Raw genomic sequence first — 19,507 nt, forward strand, 5'->3', positions numbered from 1 at the left:
GGAGTGGGGTCCACTACCCGCGCCAGAGCCACCACCGCGGACAGATGCCCACCCAGGCCCTCCCCTATGGGTTTAGGGGGGGGGGGGGGAGGGGGTACTGTCACGTCCTGACCTTAGTTCCTTTTTTACGTTTGCTGTTTTGTCAAGGAGTGTTCCTGTTTTTTGTTGGGATTAACGCTGTACAGAGTATTTACCAGTTAGTACATTGTTGGAGTGTTTTACGCCTGTGTTCGTCACCGGTTCGTGCGCTGTTACTGTATGGAGAATATAGCGGTTTCTCGAATCCTCTGCTCTCTGCGCCTGTCTCTACACCCATCACTCTTCAAGCGTTACAGTAGCTAACTACTGTAGCTAACTTCTGTAGCTAGCCAGTAAACAAGCAACACTAAAGGGATTGCAAGTGGGTTAGCATAACTAGCCCAAAAAAATATGTTTTTCTAAATATTAGCTAGCTGGCTAGCATTTCTGAAACACGTTCCACACATGCTAGGAATGTACAGTATTTCCTCCAACGTTATAATGAAAAGGTGCCTCTCGGTCCCAAAACACACATTTTCTGGACACTTGTGGGAGGAGTGTGTTGTGTTCATCGCTGATTGTCTATTATAACATCCATGATTCGTATCATCGATTGGACAGTCTATTTTGTTTATCGGAAATGACTAGGTGATTTGGTGGCTCTATTTCCGTTGTATTTTGAGATGCTACTCATTGAGATAAAACCTCAGCTTCAACTGAAGACAAATGTTTGTTGAAACATTTGGCAAACGAGGATGGCTGAAAGTATTTCTACAATATCCCTACCTCCACAGGAGCAGTTCTTGATTCAAAGGGCCATTCTTCTCCACTGTCTCGGCACTGAGGGCCTGCTCATCTTCCAAACGCTCGGGGAAGCACACACATATAATGCAGCTGTTGATCTTTTGGATGTACATTTCTCAAAGGAAGAGAAACTCTGAAGAGTTTGGAGAGAGGGAGGCGCGAGCATACATCTGGGCCTGCAAGCGGTGGCACATTTACCTCTACGGATGTTCTTTCACCCGGCGCACCGACCACCAGGCCCTCACATCCTTGATGTCTACCTCCGGGTCAGGTCACAAGCCCCTCTGCATGTATTGCTGGTCAGACCGCCTCCAGCAGTATAACTTTAAGCTGTAGTTTACTCCAGTCAGGGACAATGTGGTGGCCGACCTCCTTTCACGTCAGTTCCCCCAGACCCCACCTGTGCCCAGGTTGACTCCGAGGAGGACCTCATCCAGCTCCTACACTCACTTCTCCAAGACACAGTGTCGCTCAAGGAGCTGACCCAAGAATCAGCCAACAACCCCATCCTCACGACCTTGCGGGAATACGTAGCTAATGGCTGGCCAACACAGCTCCAGTCGGAACTCCAATATGCCAGGTGCTGGGATAACACGTATGGCTCGCGGAAACTGCACCGTCATACCAAGCAGCCTCAGAGGACGAGTGTTGGCCATGGCTCATGAGGGCCACCGTGGCATTGTGAAGCTGAAGCCGCGCTGCCGGAACCTGGTGTGGTGGCCTGGCATCGATCATGATATCGAAGGGCTAGTACATGACTGTGCTTCATGCCTTGTCAGTGGAAAGACAGGCCCACCCTCGGCACCACCACTGCAGCCAGTGGTCTGGCCTTCCTGTCCATGGGAACATATCCAACTGGACATCTGAGGTGAACTCTACAATGTGCCACATGACCAACGCTTCCTGGTGGTTGCATATGACCTTGTCTAGTATAGCAGCCATGATTCGTATCACTGATTGGACAGTCTATTTTGTTTATATGTTTTTTATCAGAAATGACTAGGTGATTTTTGAGATGCTACTTGTTGAGATGAGAACAAGTGTTTTTTTAAAACATAACAGAGTGCTGATGATGTCGCCCACTGTATGCGCTTTCGGTAGTTTGATTGTGTCCAGGCTGAGGAGAAATCTGCATACAATGCAGCCCTGGTCAGCCAGATTTGAACACAATCAGACCACAAAGCGACTTTTGTGTGTCTAGACCAGAGTATGGGAGCAGAGTTTAGCAGTTAGTTATCCTGTTCACGGATAGCGCTCCACTTCCTTTCCAAACACTCAGCTAAAACCAAAACAAAAAAATCACAATTTAACCAACACCCATATATTTTTGTGACTAGCTGGACCTAACATTTGGTTTTGAGGTATTGAAAACAAACCATTTGAATGAAAAGTATAATAAACATTAAAAGGTAAATGTAAGAAGCGCTCATAATTTAAAATAGGCTACATGTCATATTAAACAGCATATAAACACTCTAAATAGGTCAGGAGCCAGACAGGGAACCTAAGAAGGAATTTCAATTAATTATTTAGGCTATATTATTATTTCAAGGCTATAGCCTACAAAGAAATACATTGTAAAGCATTTGCGAGTGCAACACTATAGGCTGGTATGGACATAAAGCGCTCAGCATTTAAACAACATTTCGTTGTTTAAATCATTATATTCTATAAATTGCGCATATCGGCTGTGACTTACTTAGAATTAAATACAAATTAAATGAAACATTCCTTATTAGGCTCAGTCTACAGTGCCTTTGAATTACTTTTTAGAAACAAGAGTTTGGCCAGTCTGTGGCTTCAGGCTGATGCAATGGTGCCTGGAGAGCAGGCCAGCAGCGTTCTCTGAGCTTGCAGAGCCACTGGGGATGCTAAACACCCTTTTGGCCACTCTTGCCAGGCTAGGGAGAGAGTACAGTACAGTATGTTTTAGCAGGGAAGTTTGGTAGGGTGACTTGTTTTTCTAACTATGAAAATAATTTTGTCGAACAGATTGGGAACCCAAAAGTTTGATTCTAGATAGGGAACGATAAATCAAAAATGATTTGGTTTGGTCTGATCAGTGGATAATTCTCATTCTCAACCATGTGCTATAATATAGCGTAATTAATGTGCTTGTCAGCAAGAACACTACTGTTATTCCCCACACTTATTTTTGTAACGTCTGCTTCCAGTTTACACTCTCAAACACGTAGATCCCCTGAACGCAACTCACTCTCCAGATCCCAATCACCTGAATTCTGATCACCTGTAAACACACATGTATGTCATTGTCACACACTATTTATTTCAGTTCTTTGCACTCCATCATTGTGAGGTATTGTTTGTTTTGATAGACATTTCTATTTGGAGTGCTGTTTTTTCCCGTATTAGTCCTCCTGTGTACTGTAGTGTTTGGCCGTCCTCACCGATTCCCTGCCTGTACTTTTGCCTATCAGATTTCCTGTCATCAACCTCTTGCCTGATCTCCCGGACTACGTTATTAGCCTTTTCCCTGTCTGTACTGTTACCTTTTTGGAGTCCCTGTGTATGACCTTCTGCCTGCCCCTGGACCCAGCTACCTGCCTGCTCCTGTGGTCGTTTACTAATAAACACCTGCTGAGCTCTGCGCTTGAAACCAGCTCTCTGTCTCCCATCATATTCATTGCAATTTTATTATTCCACTTCTTCACAATTTTGCCAGTGTAATCACATATTTGAAATTTGATATGCCAACTTGTGTCTTTGAAAATGAATTATATGAGGCTATGTATTTTGGCAGCCATTCATGGACAGTTTTGAATACGTCGTACAAATATGCATGGGATATGCTTAAGGAATCAAATCAAATGTAGGACATTTTAGTATTGTGCACATGCTAGGCAGAAATGGTAGTGGGACTCAACTTTTGTTTATGTAGAGTAAGATAATGGCAAGGATATTCAACTAGTAGGCATAAACCACCTGAATACTGATATTAATTGGGTTTTTCTTAAAGGTTGGATGTTTTTGAGAAATTAATTGTTATAAGAGCATTTTCAAACACTCAACACTTGGGAAACAGATCAGGGGTGGCCAACCCTCCTGGAAGGCAGGATTTTATTCCAGTCCTATTTTAAAGAGATCGTTCACCCAAATGACAAAATATCTACTTACCTTGAAAACAGTCTATCAACAAGGAGACTGCGATCTATGATTTGGTTACCCACTGCCATCAACCACTAATATAAAACATTTCCTGGGCAGAGTCTTGGTGTAGTGGTTGTCCTCCCTGCCACGTGTCGTATACAACTTTCCACCTTAGAACAGGGGTCAATCCCTGCTTCCAACCTTCTGACTTTTTCACCCATTTGCCTGTCTCCCCACCTCATTTAATTAGTGTAAATAAAGTGTCAAACCACCTAAAAAATATTACATTTCATCCCCCTCAAAATCTCAAAGTAACAAAATCGTTGAATTTTGAGTGTTCGTTTAAAGTATCCTGAATTCACCAAATTCACCCTGGTTATAGTCCTAAACCATGTCGAAATACATAGAATTGCAGGAAATTAGCTTTACTGGGGAAGACCAGTTCCCCCCATCTAGGGGTTGTGCCAGAAAATCTCGCACCAAGCTTTCTTCAAAAGTTGACAGCCCTGGTATACTCTAGCCTATTCACTCTATTGTTTGGCGGTGCTTGTCTATTCAACGGCACAACTGTAAGTGCTCATACACAACAATACACGACTAGACTAACCCGGAAGCAGTGGGTGGGACTCTAACCCTTGCCACATCCGACGCTCGTCGGATGTGGCAAGGCTTGAAAACTTTACAGACTACAAAGGGAAGCACAGCTGTGAGTTTCCCAGTGACACGAGCCTACCAGATGAGCTAAATTACTTCTATACTCGCTTCGAGGCAAACAATACTGAAGGACACATGAGAGCATCAGATGTTCCGGACGACTGTGTGATCACGCTCTCCGTAGCCAATGTGAGTAAGACCTTTGAACATGTCAACTTTCACAAAGCCGCAGGGCCAGATGGATTACCAGGACGTGTACTACGAGCATGCGCTGACCAACTGACAAGTGTCTTCACTGACATTTTCAACCTGTCCCTGACTGAGTCTGTAATACAAACATGTTTCAAGCAGACCACCATAGTCTCTGTGCCCAAGAACATTAAGGTAACCTGCCTAAATGACTACCGACCTGTAGCACTCACGTCTGTGGCCATGAAGTGCTTTGAAAGGCCGGTCATGGCTCACATCAACACCATTATCACAGAAACCCTAGACCCACTCCAATTTGCATACCGCCCCAACAGATCCACAGATTATGCAATCTCTATTGCACTCTACACTGCCCTTTCCCACCTGGATAAAAGGAACACCTATGTGAGAATGCTATTCATTGACGACAGCTCAGCGTTCAACACCATAGTGCCCTCAAAGCTCATCACTAAGCTAAGGACCCTGGGACTAAACACCTCCCTCTGCAACTGGATCCTGGACTTTCTGAAGGGCCACCCCCAGGTGGTAAGGGTAGGTAACAACACGTCCATTACGCTGATCCTCAACACGGGGGCCCCTCAGGGGTGCGTGCTCAGTCCCCTCCTGTACTCCCTGTTCACTCATGACTGCATGGCCAGGCACGACACCAACACCCTCATTAAGTTTGCCAATAACACAACAGTGGTAGGCCTGATCACCAACAACGATGAGACAACCTATAGGGAGCAGGTCAGAGACCTGGCCATATGGTGCCAGGATAACAATCTCTCCCTCAATGTGATCAAGACAAAGGAGATGATTGTGGACTACAAGAAAAGGAGGAATGAGCACGCCCTCATTCTCATTGACGGGGCTGTAGTGGAGCAGGTTGAGAGCTTCAAGTTCCTTTGGCTCCTTAACAGCTTCTATCCCCAAGCCATAAGACTCTTGAACAACTAATCAAATGGCTACCCAGACTATTTGCTTTGTCCCCCCCTCTCTTTTATGCTGCCTCTACTCTCTGTTTATTATCTATGCATAGTCACATTAACTCAACCACATGCACATATTACCTCAGTTACCTCAACGAACATGTGCCCCCCCGCACATTGACTCTGTACCGGTACCCCCTGTATATAGCCTCGCTATTGTTATTTTGCTGCTGCTCTTTAATTATTTATGTATTTTTTTTACTTATCTATTTTTTTACTTAATACCTATTTTTCTTAAAACTGCATTGTTGGTTAAGGGCTGCAAGTAAGCATTTCACTGTAAGGTCTACGCCGGTTGCTTTCGGCGCATGTGACAAATAAAATGTTATTTCATTTGGTCTGCTAAACCGGCTGCCATTACCCAACACAAGAAGAGGTTCACCAGCTGAAGAACATTCTGGAACCTGCCTGAAACATTCAACGAACACAACATCCATATGGATTTCAACTGATGTTGTAGTATAATATAGAATGCCTTGTATGCTCACAACTGCATTGTGGTATTGATATTGCTAGCTGTTATACATATGTATATGATGGTGTTTTATGTAATATTTTCTACAAGTGACTAAATGATTCCGGCTGCATCAGAAACCAATAAAGTGTTGAATTCAACTTCTGTATCAATTTAATGTGATATTCATTAAATGTATTTGGATAAACTAGCTTCAATTTTACTGATAAAACAAATGATGTAGGGAATTGGTGTATCATTTAAACTTTAATTTGTTGGCAAGTAAACATGTTTCAATAAAACGGTATATTAGTCTGTCAATATAGCAAATAAGTCGACATATGGCTTGTATTCAATGCAAAGTGTAAGGACAGACACTTGAGTAGAGAAGTAGGTACGGGGAGTCAACATTTAATTGGAACAGACATGGCACAGGACAGGAACAGCGTCAGAACAGGATAATACACAGACGTAAGACAATTAATGCAGAAGCGGGGAACAGAGCTGGGGAACAGACAGATATAGGGGAGATAATAAAACAGGTGATTGAGTCCAGGTGAATCCAATGAATCACTGATGTGCATGACGAGGGAAGGCAGGTGTGCGTAATGATGGTGGCAGGAGTGCGTAATGCAGGGCGCCCTCGAGCACCAGGGGGGAGAGCGGGAGCAGGCGTGACACAAAGTTTATTTGCTCAGGAGATTGAGAGGAGTTCACACAGCAGTATGCAGGAACAGTTATGGCAATGTATCACATATACACAGTAGAATAAAAATATACCACTAACGCCTAATAAATACGACAGTTTTACAAAGGGAATACATGCACATGGTGTGTTTGGGTGGTGCAGTGAGGTGTTCAGAGTCACTTTGATACAAGGGGAGATTGTTGTTATGGGACCTTTCACATCTCCTCTTGAGAGTCATCAGATTTTTGGATCCAAGTGGTATTGTCTGTGAGAGAAAAAACAAAAATGCTATTAGATATTCATGCGCAATCGTTGTCTACTGTCTGTATTCCTGCTGTAGCATCATGGTGTAAAATATGAAACATCCCACAAACACACGTTAGCTAGCTTGCTACAACAATCAGGTATAATTACTCCAAGACTAATATGATTCATAAAGCCAAAGCCATTATTTTACTCTCTACCACCATCATCATCAACATTTCTCCATTTCTACACCTAATGAGAAGCACTGAGGCTAGCTAGGCTAGTAAGCTAGCTATAATGTCAGACTACAGTACATTTTAGGTATAGCAAACACAGCTAAACTTGGCTCGGTTGGCTTGTGGTGGTACTAGCAAGCCCAGTTATGGCCAAATCTATCACAAAATGGCACTGTACTGAACAACGCTGCCTCGTGCAAAAAGAGAGGTTATATTGCAAATGAGTCAACCTAGATATCCTGCAATGTCCTGGCAGATAGGAACATCGTTGAGACCAATGGCTCTATTGAATAAGGACACTCATATCGACTCGCTGCCAGCATGATCATGCAATCGGCGAAACACAAAGGCCACAATAATTGCTATAAAACATGACTCCATTCATTTTTAGATCAGACAGCAGGCTCAATCAACAAATGAAGTCATTGGTTGAACTCTCCTGGTGCGAAAATAAAACAAAATACAGATATAGTGCATAATTGAATGAATTATATGTTTGAATGTATGAAACACCCTCTCATCATTCATAATTATGTAGGGAGACTGGAAAAATACAGGGACACCCACCCCGTAGAGGTTAATGCATTTGAGCCAATCAGTTGTGTTGTGACAAGGTAGGGGTGGCATACAGAAGAAGATAGCCCTATTTGGTAAAAGGCCAAGTATATATTATGTCAAGAACAGCTCAAATAAGCAAAGAGAAACGACAGTTCATCATTACTTTAAGACAAAGGTAGTCAATATGGAACATTTCAAGAACTTTGAAAGTTACTACAAGTGCAGTCGCAAAAACCATCAAGCGCTAAGATGAAACTGGCTCTCACGAGGACCGCCACAGGAAAAGGAAGACACAGAGCTACCTCTGCTGCAGAGGATATGTTCATTAGAGTTACCAGTCTCAGAAATTGCAGTCCAAATAAATGCTTCACAGAGTTCAAGTAACAGACACATCTCAACATCAACTGTTCAGAGGAGACTACGTGAATCAGGCCTTCATGGTCAAATTGCTGCAAAGAAACCACTACTTCAGGACACCAATAATAAGAAGAGACTTGCTTGGGCCAAGAAACACGAACAATGGACATTAGACCGGTGGAAATCTTTCCTTTGGTCTGATGAGTCCAAATGTGAGATTTTTGGTTCCAACTGCCATGTCTTTGTGAGACGCAGAGTAGCTGAACGGATGATCTCCGCATGTGTGGTTCCCATGCAGTGGCGGATTGAGGTATATGCCACATGGGCAGCATCTTTCTGGGGGCGGCACCGGCTGCCCGCACAAAAAAATACGTAATGGTGACATTTGAGGCGATTGGTTTTCTATCGCTCATTTGCACGGCACGTCAATGATATCATGTCACCGTGTGGGACTGTGGGTCAATTAACCTTGTCGGAGTGGGCGCCCTGATTCAAGTTTGTGAGCTCGGCAGGCTACTACCTGGGAAGGTCTCCCACTCAGAAGTACGAGATGGGAGGGGAGCGGGTAAAGTTGACCTCAGGTCTTCCCACTGGAAGCCCGAGGTAGGGGGAGTGGTGGAATCTATCAATTAGCGCACCTCTAACTTTGTCCAGTACTAATGCAATTAGTAAAATCAGTCACACTACGAAATGCTACCAAATCAATCACAAATCATTCATAATACTGTGAATATATAGTTTCACAGACATAATGTTGCATTTCATTAAGAAATCATTAAGAGTAATATAAAACCAGTCTGCACACCACCAAGGTGAATTGGTTAAGTCTTGACTCTTGGTTGACAGTGTTGGGGGATGGGTAATGTGTTGATGCTTGGGTGCAAAATCAACTCAAGTTTTTTTCTATTTGTCTTTGTTACTTCTTTTGATATTTATGAGTCTTACTTTTGTATATATTTTTATAGTCTTAAATGTTATGATTATTTATTTGTGTTTTCCAAATGTCTGAATAAAAATTACAGTTAGTGCAGAATGGTGCTTTTTTTGGGCGGGGGCTGAAGGGGGGGGGGGGGGGGGGGGGGGGTTCGCCCTGGGAGCCATACAAGGTAGAACTGCCACTGAGGAGGTGTGATGGTGCTTTGCTGGTGATGCTGTCATTAGGGCAAAGGATGGCTACTTTGAAGAATCTCAATCTCTTTTGACTGGTAGCGTATATTGTTTTAATTCAGATTTTTCAGGGGGTGCTGCAGCATCCTCAGCGCCCCTATTTCCTGCAGCTATGTGTGGAGGCTCTTCAGTTAGTTATTCACTTCTAATGTACTTCTACCAGTTTGGTCCAAAGAGATGGAGCAGAATTTCCGAAATGAGCATGAAGGCCAGTGTGTCATGGAGGAAGTGTGAAAGTCTCCTGGTGTCATTGAGAGCATGACCTGGACATACACGGACCTGTTCGTCATGTGTAGGGGGTAGGGGAGGGTCTTCGGAGAGCTGGGCGGGGAAAAGGACATGCATGTCTTGATAAACCTTTGATTACTGATATTTAAGGAGGTTCCCATCTTTTTATGCGAGTAAAGTACATATCGGATGAAAAAAATGTAATGACAGGCCTGATAGAAACAGAACATTTTCCGGTAAACTTTCCAAATGTCAACAAAACAAAATATGGTAGACAAGGTAGGGTCTTTTTGTGTAGCTAAAATGAATTATGCGAGAAATGTGCAAATATTGATATAATCATCATATCGAAATAAATGTAAGAGTCGCGCCATGACATGTTGTACTCCCGCTACGACGCGTCGAAAAAGCATGCCGTTAATTAGGCTACAGATTAAATAAATTATTAACTTCACAGGGTAGTGAAAGTGCAAGATGAGCTTGATGCTCCTTTCCAATAAATATCGAGTCTTATTCTAGTGATCATCGATGCGTTGTCATTTGACAAATTAAAATAATCTTGCTATTTTGTCCATAATAATTTAGGCTATAAAAGCACATAGCTATTGGCTAGAGCGCACGTGCCAATTGGATGAAAACCTAGCTAGTAACCGTCCTGGGAGACTATTCTAGTCCAGGAACGTGTGAATGTGGAAAAGAACATATGGAACCTGTCACTAGGCAGATTTCCATTGACCCAGGTTTTTTCGCCAGATGCAATCATTGCGAAATGTGTAGGCCTAATGGAAATGGCAGATACAGGAGAAATGTTCGACATTGTACATTTAAGTAATTTAGCAGACGCTCTTATCCAGAGCGATTTACAGCAGTGAGTTCATACATTTTCATACTTTTTTCCCTTCTTAAGATCGATAACATTTTCATCCGTTCAACAAAAGGTGGATTTGTATTTTTTCTAACTTTTTTTATTACGACAAATGATTTTCTAATCATTTTGACGCAGTGCATGTGATGTCATCACGTAACTATAAAGCTCCACTCCACATGTAATTCTAATTGTCTACTGCATACATTTTTCCCCCACATATATATATATATATATATATAATAAAAAATTTATTAAAAAGTGTCTTTGCAGGACAAGGATTGTCCTGACGTTCAAGAATGCCTGAATTGCTTAGCCTTGCTTTCCTGATCGGCCGGCAAGATTCACCATCCAATTATTTCAGATCTACAGGATTGCAAGGACTGTGGCGATACTTTGGCACATGCTAATTATTAGAATATGGCAAATAGTAAATTATTGCATTCTATCCATGTTGGCATTCGCAGGCTACCGGAGATATTTAACAGATAGTCGGTGGGATGGCATGTAGGCTGTCGCCAGTTTATTAATGCGCAATTGTCTAATATAAGTAATGGAAACATTTCAACCACTTACCTTTTATTCGACACTAGGTTTTTTGGGAAAACGGTTTTATTAGGTGTTACGTCATTGTTTAAAAAAATCTAATATAGTGAAATGTAAATGCACCATAGAAAATAGATGTAACAATTGCTTGCTATATTGTTCACTTGGGAAAGGACAATGAGTATGTAAGACTACTGTACTATTGTAATACTAACCTTCTGAATTAGGACATGTTTAGAAGTTGAGTGCACCGATCAAAGTGGAATGTTGCAAGGTGAAAAAATACTTACCGAAAAACAATTTTAGGTATCATGCTTGGGAGATGTGACCACATAGGAGCTGCACTACGACCTGTTATATTCAACCCGAACCTTTTAAGTTCGCTGTTTCAACACAATCGCTGTCATTTTACACAGTGCACATAGAAAGTGCAATTCCACTACGCACAACTATTAGTTGAAATAGACTGCAAAACTCATGTGACTGATGGCAGCTACTTCTACTGTTCAAAATAGTAAATCATTCACAGGACAATTCACTTTAGCACAAGTCTGCTTCATATAGCTCGTTCAAATACATACAAAATATGACAAACACCACACCATTCCACAGTGAAGTTAACATATTTTATTTCTTTAAGTGCCATTCATGCATATTGGGGATGGGGGTGGGATAGACAATTCTAATAACACTGGAGTTATTTTACAGCACTAAACCAATACAAAGAGTAGCTGTGTCACCTCATTGGACAGCAAAAGTAATAAACCGTGCAATAACCAAAAAAAGGACAAAAGGAAAACAAATACAAGAAATGACGAAGACAAAAATCAAAAAACAGAAAAACAAACATTATCAACATTGAAACACTGAATGTAGAACCATAGTACAGGTAAAAGGTAGTGTCACACAAAAAGCCAACGCATTTTCATCACATATATACAATATAGATATATACATACTGTGTCACCCTCTGATTGGACAATAACAAAATACTCTATTCTTTTTCCCTCCTCTCATGAATAAGTCCCACCCTTGCCTTGATGCCCCACCCCCAAGAGGAAAAAGGGATGATTGAAAATACATTTATTTACAAGAAGCACAACACACCAGCACTGAATAAAATAGGCCTCAATCAGCAGTACTTGTTGGCAGTTCTCCCATGTAACAAGGCTTATTTTTTTTTATTTTTTTTGATATCATAGTAATCTCTCTGGCAGGTACATCTCCAGTGGTATTTTAAAAATTGAGTTAGTCTTTTCAAACAAAATGTACTCGCTCACACGGACAGACACACAGACTCAGTAAAGAGGGTGATGCATAAACATGACCCAGTCATCCGTCTTTCCCTTACTCGTTCACGCGCATCACATCTATGAGCTCTTCCCCGCCCTTCCCATCTCCTCTTTGCGCTGTGGGGGGTGGGTTAACAACTACATACCCTTTGACGGTCCTCTAGTGTTTTTCCATTAGTGCCCTCATCATTACCAGTGATGAAATGCAACATACCAAACATGCCCTGCCAACCATGGGCTGCCAAGACTTCCCTATCACATTTAGATCCACATTCTAACACCCATTCCTTGGGTCAGTCTCAATAGTCTACAGGACCCACGCTGACCTTATCTAGCAGTCAAATGGTAAATTCACGATCACTACTACTTCATAAAGTATTCATTGTTCACTAATGAAGGACTCAATGGTTGAGAATCTGAAGTAACCTTGGCATTTTAACTGAATGAGCATTCTGACTGTTTTAAAGGGATACTATGAGATTCTGGCAATTAAGCCATTTTTCTACTTACCCATACGCTAGCGTACCTGCAGACTTCCAGTCAATGTGCTAACAGAGGCTTGCGAACTACCTCCAACTTCCTTTATACTGCACGTAGAGACATAAAAAAAGGGATCCGCGAGTTCATCGGACTCTGGGTAAGTAGAAAAACAATTGTCCGAATCTCTCAGTATCCCTTTAAATGACTGACTGATTTGGGCCAATAAACAAAGCCTAAACACTCAATGGGTATCCACAGGCAAGAACATGAGCCACACACACACACACAACGGTTGTTTAAAATACAAGGAACATTTGGGAATCTAACCCAAAACCAGCTACAGGTAAAGGTAGAAGTAGCAAGACATGATGGATAAAGAGAGGAAAAGCAACAAATAAAAACAATTAGCCTAAAATATCAGAACAAAATGGGTAGTATGAACCATTTACAGAGTGAACTGGCTGGCAAAAGATCTGTACAACCTTGCAGACACGCCTGGCAGTATAGGTTTTTGTGAAAAGCTCTAGTTCCATCCAAGCTTTCCCACTTCTGTTTTCTGCAACCTGTTTCAAATAGGACAGCCACACAGTATCTACACATGTATACTAACTGTTACAACAGACAAAAGGTGTCTGGGCTCAGCTGTGTTAATGTGATACTACAAACCTTGTCACGATTGTCGTTAGATCACACACACAAAAAATAAAAAAAACATTTTCAGCAATGGAGAGAAACAAAATCCAACCCAAGCTAAAGTTTGTCTAAAGGGGGAGGGGGGCAACAGTGAATGTTTAGTTTATCTCGGTGATCCGTAGTGAAAGAAACAAAGTGAAAAGGTAAGCTGGACTGTGCTAGACTCAGCCCAAGCTCCCATATAGGTTGCGCAAGCAACCATGTTGAGGGTTCAGGACAAGTCCGATTCAGTAGCCACTAAGGGACATGACAGGTGAACAGGAGTGTTTCCAGCACCACTAGTCTCCCACCCATTTTTTTCTCCTCTCTCTCCCCCTCCCCCCCTTGGCTGTTGACCAGAAAAAGTGCTCATTTCTCTGAATAAGAAACCCTGCCTAAAAAAATGCATCTCTGCCTCTAACCGTTAATTTCTCTGTTTTTGTGCATCTGTTTTGTGCTCATTGATAGCATATGCAGATGATTGCAGCAAACAATCATAGCCCTAAAATTACATTAAAATCACACACTCTCACACACACACACACACCACATTCCCATTGTTTTTTATTTTATTGTTCATGATTGTATTACAGCATATTCTCTGCCTTGCAGTGCAAGTCTGACTGGGTCACAGCAAGGAAGATATTGGGGGAGATCGATACGGATTCAGATGTATAGCATCTGAATGAAGAACATTCCTACTGCATGGCTTGTAGTAGACCTTACGACTGAAAAATGAAGTTAGCCTGTAATTTCCTGCATCAGAAGAGAACAGGGAGATATCCTACAGTTCTTTGTGCAGCATGTGCACAGAATGTAATAGGTGAAGAGACACCTACAGACAATAGGGCACACACATGTACTCAAATTCATTGTGTATGACTAGTGAAAGGATGTAGTGATTGAGAATGAGACTGTACTTGCAGTCTTAAGTATTATTCAACAAGTCAAAGGACAGAAGGTGAAAAGGAGGTCTGGATTTGTTATAGTCACCCACTCATGCATCTTTTTCAGTCTTGTTGGAGTATTGGAGATTTAAAAGGTATGATACATTGTTGACAGAATAGACAAAACCACAAATACTGCCGGTAATGTTGCTGAATTTCCACAATTAGCTTCTTTTTTCATTTTTTTCTTTTTAATGGACCAGATGGGTTGGTTGAAGGACAACTGGATGGATTGCTCTATGATGAAGCATCTGTGATCTTTATATCAAGCAGAGTTCAATGCAAAACACCCTGGTCATAACGTAACCTTAGCTACTGTAAACCTAACCTCACTACCAATAAACCCACCATTGGGGATCCATCGTCCACTCACAAGGTGACCAACAAGCACCATCACGTTACTCAAAAAGGCTGCCTGCGTTTTCCATAAAAAAACAACAAAAAAGAGAGAAACTCATCCAAGAAGCAGCTGAGGCCTAAAGTCAACACGAGAAGGATAACAAGCCGAAAAAGGTCGCTCAAATCACACAACAGTTACGGACGGACCTGGGGGGACTTTGGATAGATGCTGGCTGGGGGGGGGGGGTGAAGGGGGCTGGCCGGGGGATGAAGGCTGGAACATGTGTTTTGACATGAACGTGTGCTACTTGCCTCGTCAAGACAAGCACATAAGCCACCACTTTAAACATGTTTTACTAAATATGATTGTCTTCAAAGTAACACTTTTTTTTTAAACGTTTTGTTTTTGTTTGTAAAAATGTCAGGACTCTGAAGTCTCTCTCTTGCTCTCTCCTCCGAAAGTGACACCTGTTCTATGGTTCTGTATCCCACCAACAACAGTTCCGTCTCCTTTTACTGTGAGCGTACAGCTCAGCCTGGCTTCTTCCTCATACACTCATCTCCTCTGCACCTCCTGGAAGCTCCTCGTTAGGGGCAGAACATCTAACGTTAGACAATGGAGTCCCAGTCAAAGTCATCCTGGATGTCATCTGCTGGCATGCGGTGCATCTGGAAGTTTCTGGGAGGGATCATGTGCTGCTGGTTCATCTGCGCATGGTGTCCTAAGAGAGGGAGAGAAGGGGAATGAGGGCATACTACATATACACAGTAGAAGTATCATTGGTTAAATGAGTAGTTTTGGGCTTCCGAGTGGCGAAGCGGACTAAGGCACTGCATCTCAGTGCTAGAGGCCTCACTACAGACACCCTGGTTCGATTCCAGGCTGTATCACAACCAGCTGTGATTGGGAGTCCCACTGGCCAAGCGTCATCCGGGTTAGGGTTTGGCCGGGGTAGGCCGCCATCGTAATTAAGAAGTTGTTCTTAACTGACTTGCCTAGTTAAATAAAGGTTAAATAATTGTTATGAAATAATAGTCAAATGGGGAAAGGACCTGTCAAGGTGTTGTTCTAGTGCTTGTTTAATGTGGAAGGACAGGTTTGATGGATACCTAGTGTACTGTTGAGACCATGCCCTTGGCTGAGACCTTGTTTAGTGATTATTTGAATGGGGGCTGCAGCTGTACTTGTACCTGTCATGTGGGGGTACCCTGGGGGCCCCATCATAGACATGCTCTGTCTGGAGTCCATGTAGAGATTTCCTGTGGAGAGAAAGACCAACTTCACTGAAATACCACAATCCCAAAATAATGTATGCGCTAGCTTAAACAATCCTCCTCATCCCCAGCGTTATTGCAATGTAAGTTCACATAAGAGGAACATGTCGTCAATGTCCTGATAATGGGAGTGGTCTGAAATGCTAAATGCAATAATAGTGTGAGCTAGGATGTAGGTGAGGGTCACTGACCTGTGGTGATGTGCTGGCTGGGCTTGTTGGGGTGCATGGAGCCATGGCATACGGGTACGGGCGGCGGCTGCACTGCCCCCTGTGGCTGAATGACACCAGTGCGGGTGAAGAACTGGTTGATAGACGAGCAGAGGTCAGCGATCTGCGTGGGCTCCAGAGACCAGTTGTTCAGCTCTGCTTGTCTCATGCTCTCTTTCAGTCCTGCACGGGGTCAGACCCAAATGCAACATCAGCCAAGGAAAAAAGCAAGACACAGCCACCTCTGCAGCACACCAGTCAAACCATATCAGTAGTACTAGCTGCCAGTCACAACAGTGGAGTTCTAAAAATCACACCACATTAAAAAAGGTCAAGAGGGTGTAGATAAGTTTCTGTAAAAAAAAAACATTACACATAACTACATTTTAACAGTGAAATCTAATTAAAACCTAATTTGCCATTGTAGATTGTATACTCAGCTAGCACAGATTGGAATATGTTCTGGGATTCATCGGATGGCATTGAAGAGTTTACCACAGCCACCCGCTTCATTATCATCCTTGAGATGTTTCTACAACTTGATTAGAGTCCACCAGTGGTAAATTCAATTGACTGGACATGATTTGGAAAGGCACACCTGTCGATCTAAGATCCCACAGTTGACAGTGCATGTCAGAGCAAAAACCAAGCCATGAGGTCGAAGGAATTGTCCGTAGAACTCCGAGGCAGGATTGTGTCGAGGCACAGATCTGGGGAAGGGTAATAACACATTTCTGCAGCATTGATGGTCCCCAAGAACACAGTGTCCTCCATCATTCTTAAATGGAAGAAGTTTGGAACCACCAAGACTCTTCCTAGAGCTGGCCAATCTAAGCAATCAGGGGAGTAGGGCCTTAGTCAGGGAGGTAACCAAGAACCCAGTAGTCTCTCTGAAAGAGCTCCAGAGTTCATCTGTGGAGATGTGAGAACCTTCCAGAACTCCAACAAACAGGCCTTTATGGTATAGTGGCCAGATGGAAGCCACTTTTCAGTAAAAGCCACATGATAGCCCGCTTGGAGTTTGCCAAAAGGCACCTAAAGACTCTCAGACCATGAGAAACAAGATTCTCTGGTCTGATGAAACCAAGATTGAACTATTTGGCCTGAAACCCAAGCGTTACGTCTGGAGGAAACCTGGCACCAAGTACAGAGATCCTTGATGAAAACCTACTCCAGAGCTGGGGCAAAGAATCACCTTCCAACAGGACAACAACCCTGTTGCACACAGCCAAGACAATGCAGGAGTGGCTTCGGGACAAGTCTCTGAATGTCCTTGAGTGGCCCAGCCAGAGCCTGGACCTGAACTCGATCGAACATCTCTGGAGACCTGAAAATAGCAGTGCAGTGAAGCTCCCCATCCCTTCCTGACAGAGCTTGAGAGGATCTGCAGAGAAGAATGGGAGAAACTTCCAAAATACAGGTGTGCTAAGCTTATTGCGTCATCCCCAAGAAGACTCGTTGCTGGAATCGCTGCCAAAGGTACAAGCATTTCACTACACCCGCAATAACATCTGCTAACCATGTGTAAGTGACAAAATTAGATTTGATGTGCTTCAACAAAGTACTGAGTAAAGGGTCTGAATGCTTATGTAAATGTGATAGAAAAAAAAAAAACAGTCAAGGGGCCTGAATACTTTCCGAAGGCACTGTATCCCAATCAGATGCCATGGATTACAGGCAACATCCGTACTCTGACGCTTGTCGGATGTGGCAGGACTTCAACTATAGTCCCTGTGCCCAAGAATGCCAATGTAACCCATCTATGGCCCCGTAGCACTCACATCTGTAGCCATGGGGGGAAAAAAAAACTTTGAAAGGCTGGTCATGGCTCACGAACACCATCATCCCAGACACCGTAGACCCACTCCAATTCGCATACCGCCCCAACAGATCCACAGATAATGCCATCTCTATTGCAATCCACACTGCCCTTTCCCACCTGTTCATTGACTACAGCTCAGCGTTCAACACCATAGTGTCCTCCAAGTCAAGGACCCTGGGATTAAACAACCTCCCTCTGCATTTGGATATTGGACTTACTGACGGGCCGCCCCCACAGGTGGTGAGGGTAGGCAAAAATACATCCGCCACACTGATCCTCAACAAGGGGCCCCTCGGGGGTGCGTGCTTAGCCCCCTCCTGTACTCCCTGTTCACCCACGACTGTACACGACTCCAACACAATCATGAAGTTTGCAGACGACATGACTCTTGTAGGCTTGATGACCGACAACGAGACAGCCTACTTGGAGGAGGTCAGAGACCTGGCAGTGTAGTGCCAGGACAACAACCTCTTCCTTAACTTCAGCAAGACAAAAGAGCTGATTGGAGACTACAGGAAACGGAGGGCCAAGCACTCCCCCATTCACATTGACAAGGCTGTATTGGAGACGGTCGAGAGCTTCAAGTTCCTTGGTGTCCACGTCACTAAGTACCCATCATGGTCCAAACACACCATCATAGTCGTGAAAAGGGTACGACAACGCCTCTTACCCCTCAGGAGTCTGAAAAGATTTGGCATGGGCCCTCAGATCCTCAAATGTATCTGGCTGCACCATTTAGAGCATCTTGACTGGCTGCATCACTGCCTTGAATTGCAACAGCTCGGCATCCAACCGCAAGACGCTACAGAGGGTAGTGCGTACGGCCCAGTACATCACGGTCATGTCATACTTCAATCAATCACCTAACCTACATGTAGATATTAACTCAAGTCACCCCAGCTGCCTCGGGACTGGTACTCCTTGTACATAGCCTCGTTATTGTGATTTTATCGTGTTACTATTTTCTTTATCCATTTGCAAATGTTTTTCATTGTTAACTGCATTGTTGGGAAAGCGCTCGTAAGTAAGCATTTCACAGTAAAATCTACACTTGCATTCGGTGCATGTAACAAATAAAATAACATTGGTAATTGGATCAACTCTGTGACCTGCTGAGCAACACTGCATTTGGTAATTAAACTTGAAGGCAGCGTTCTTTAATTGAAGAGCTCCTTCAAATGAAACCCTTGATTGGCAACACTTCAGCACACCAACAAAAAAGCTCCAATAAACTTGCCTGTTGGTGCTCATCACAGGCATTATGGCATGAAATAATTTGGATAAAATGACTCGTAAACACAATAAACAGCTTTTGAAATGTTGGTAAAAAATAAAATAAAACACAGGTTGACAATAAGAAT

General features: G+C 43.1%; 1 protein-coding gene across 1 annotated transcript in view; it reads right to left on the reverse strand.

The window, feature by feature from the left end:
• Positions 1-11,717: 11,717 nt before the first annotated feature.
• The window catches only part of LOC109890899 (forkhead box protein J3-like), an 83,904-nt gene continuing 76,114 nt past the window's right edge, over positions 11,718-19,507 (reverse strand). Inside the window, exons 11-13 of the mRNA XM_020483021.2 lie at positions 16,307-16,507; positions 16,032-16,100; positions 11,718-15,562 (exon numbers count right to left, since the gene is read on the reverse strand). Coding sequence (XP_020338610.1) covers positions 15,450-15,562; positions 16,032-16,100; positions 16,307-16,507 — 383 coding nt within the window. The 3' untranslated portion in view covers positions 11,718-15,449. The remainder of the gene's footprint in view (positions 15,563-16,031; positions 16,101-16,306; positions 16,508-19,507) is intronic.

Source organism: Oncorhynchus kisutch, linkage group LG5, assembly GCF_002021735.2.
Source record: "Oncorhynchus kisutch isolate 150728-3 linkage group LG5, Okis_V2, whole genome shotgun sequence".
In the NCBI taxonomy this organism is placed as follows: Eukaryota; Metazoa; Chordata; class Actinopteri; order Salmoniformes; family Salmonidae; genus Oncorhynchus; species Oncorhynchus kisutch.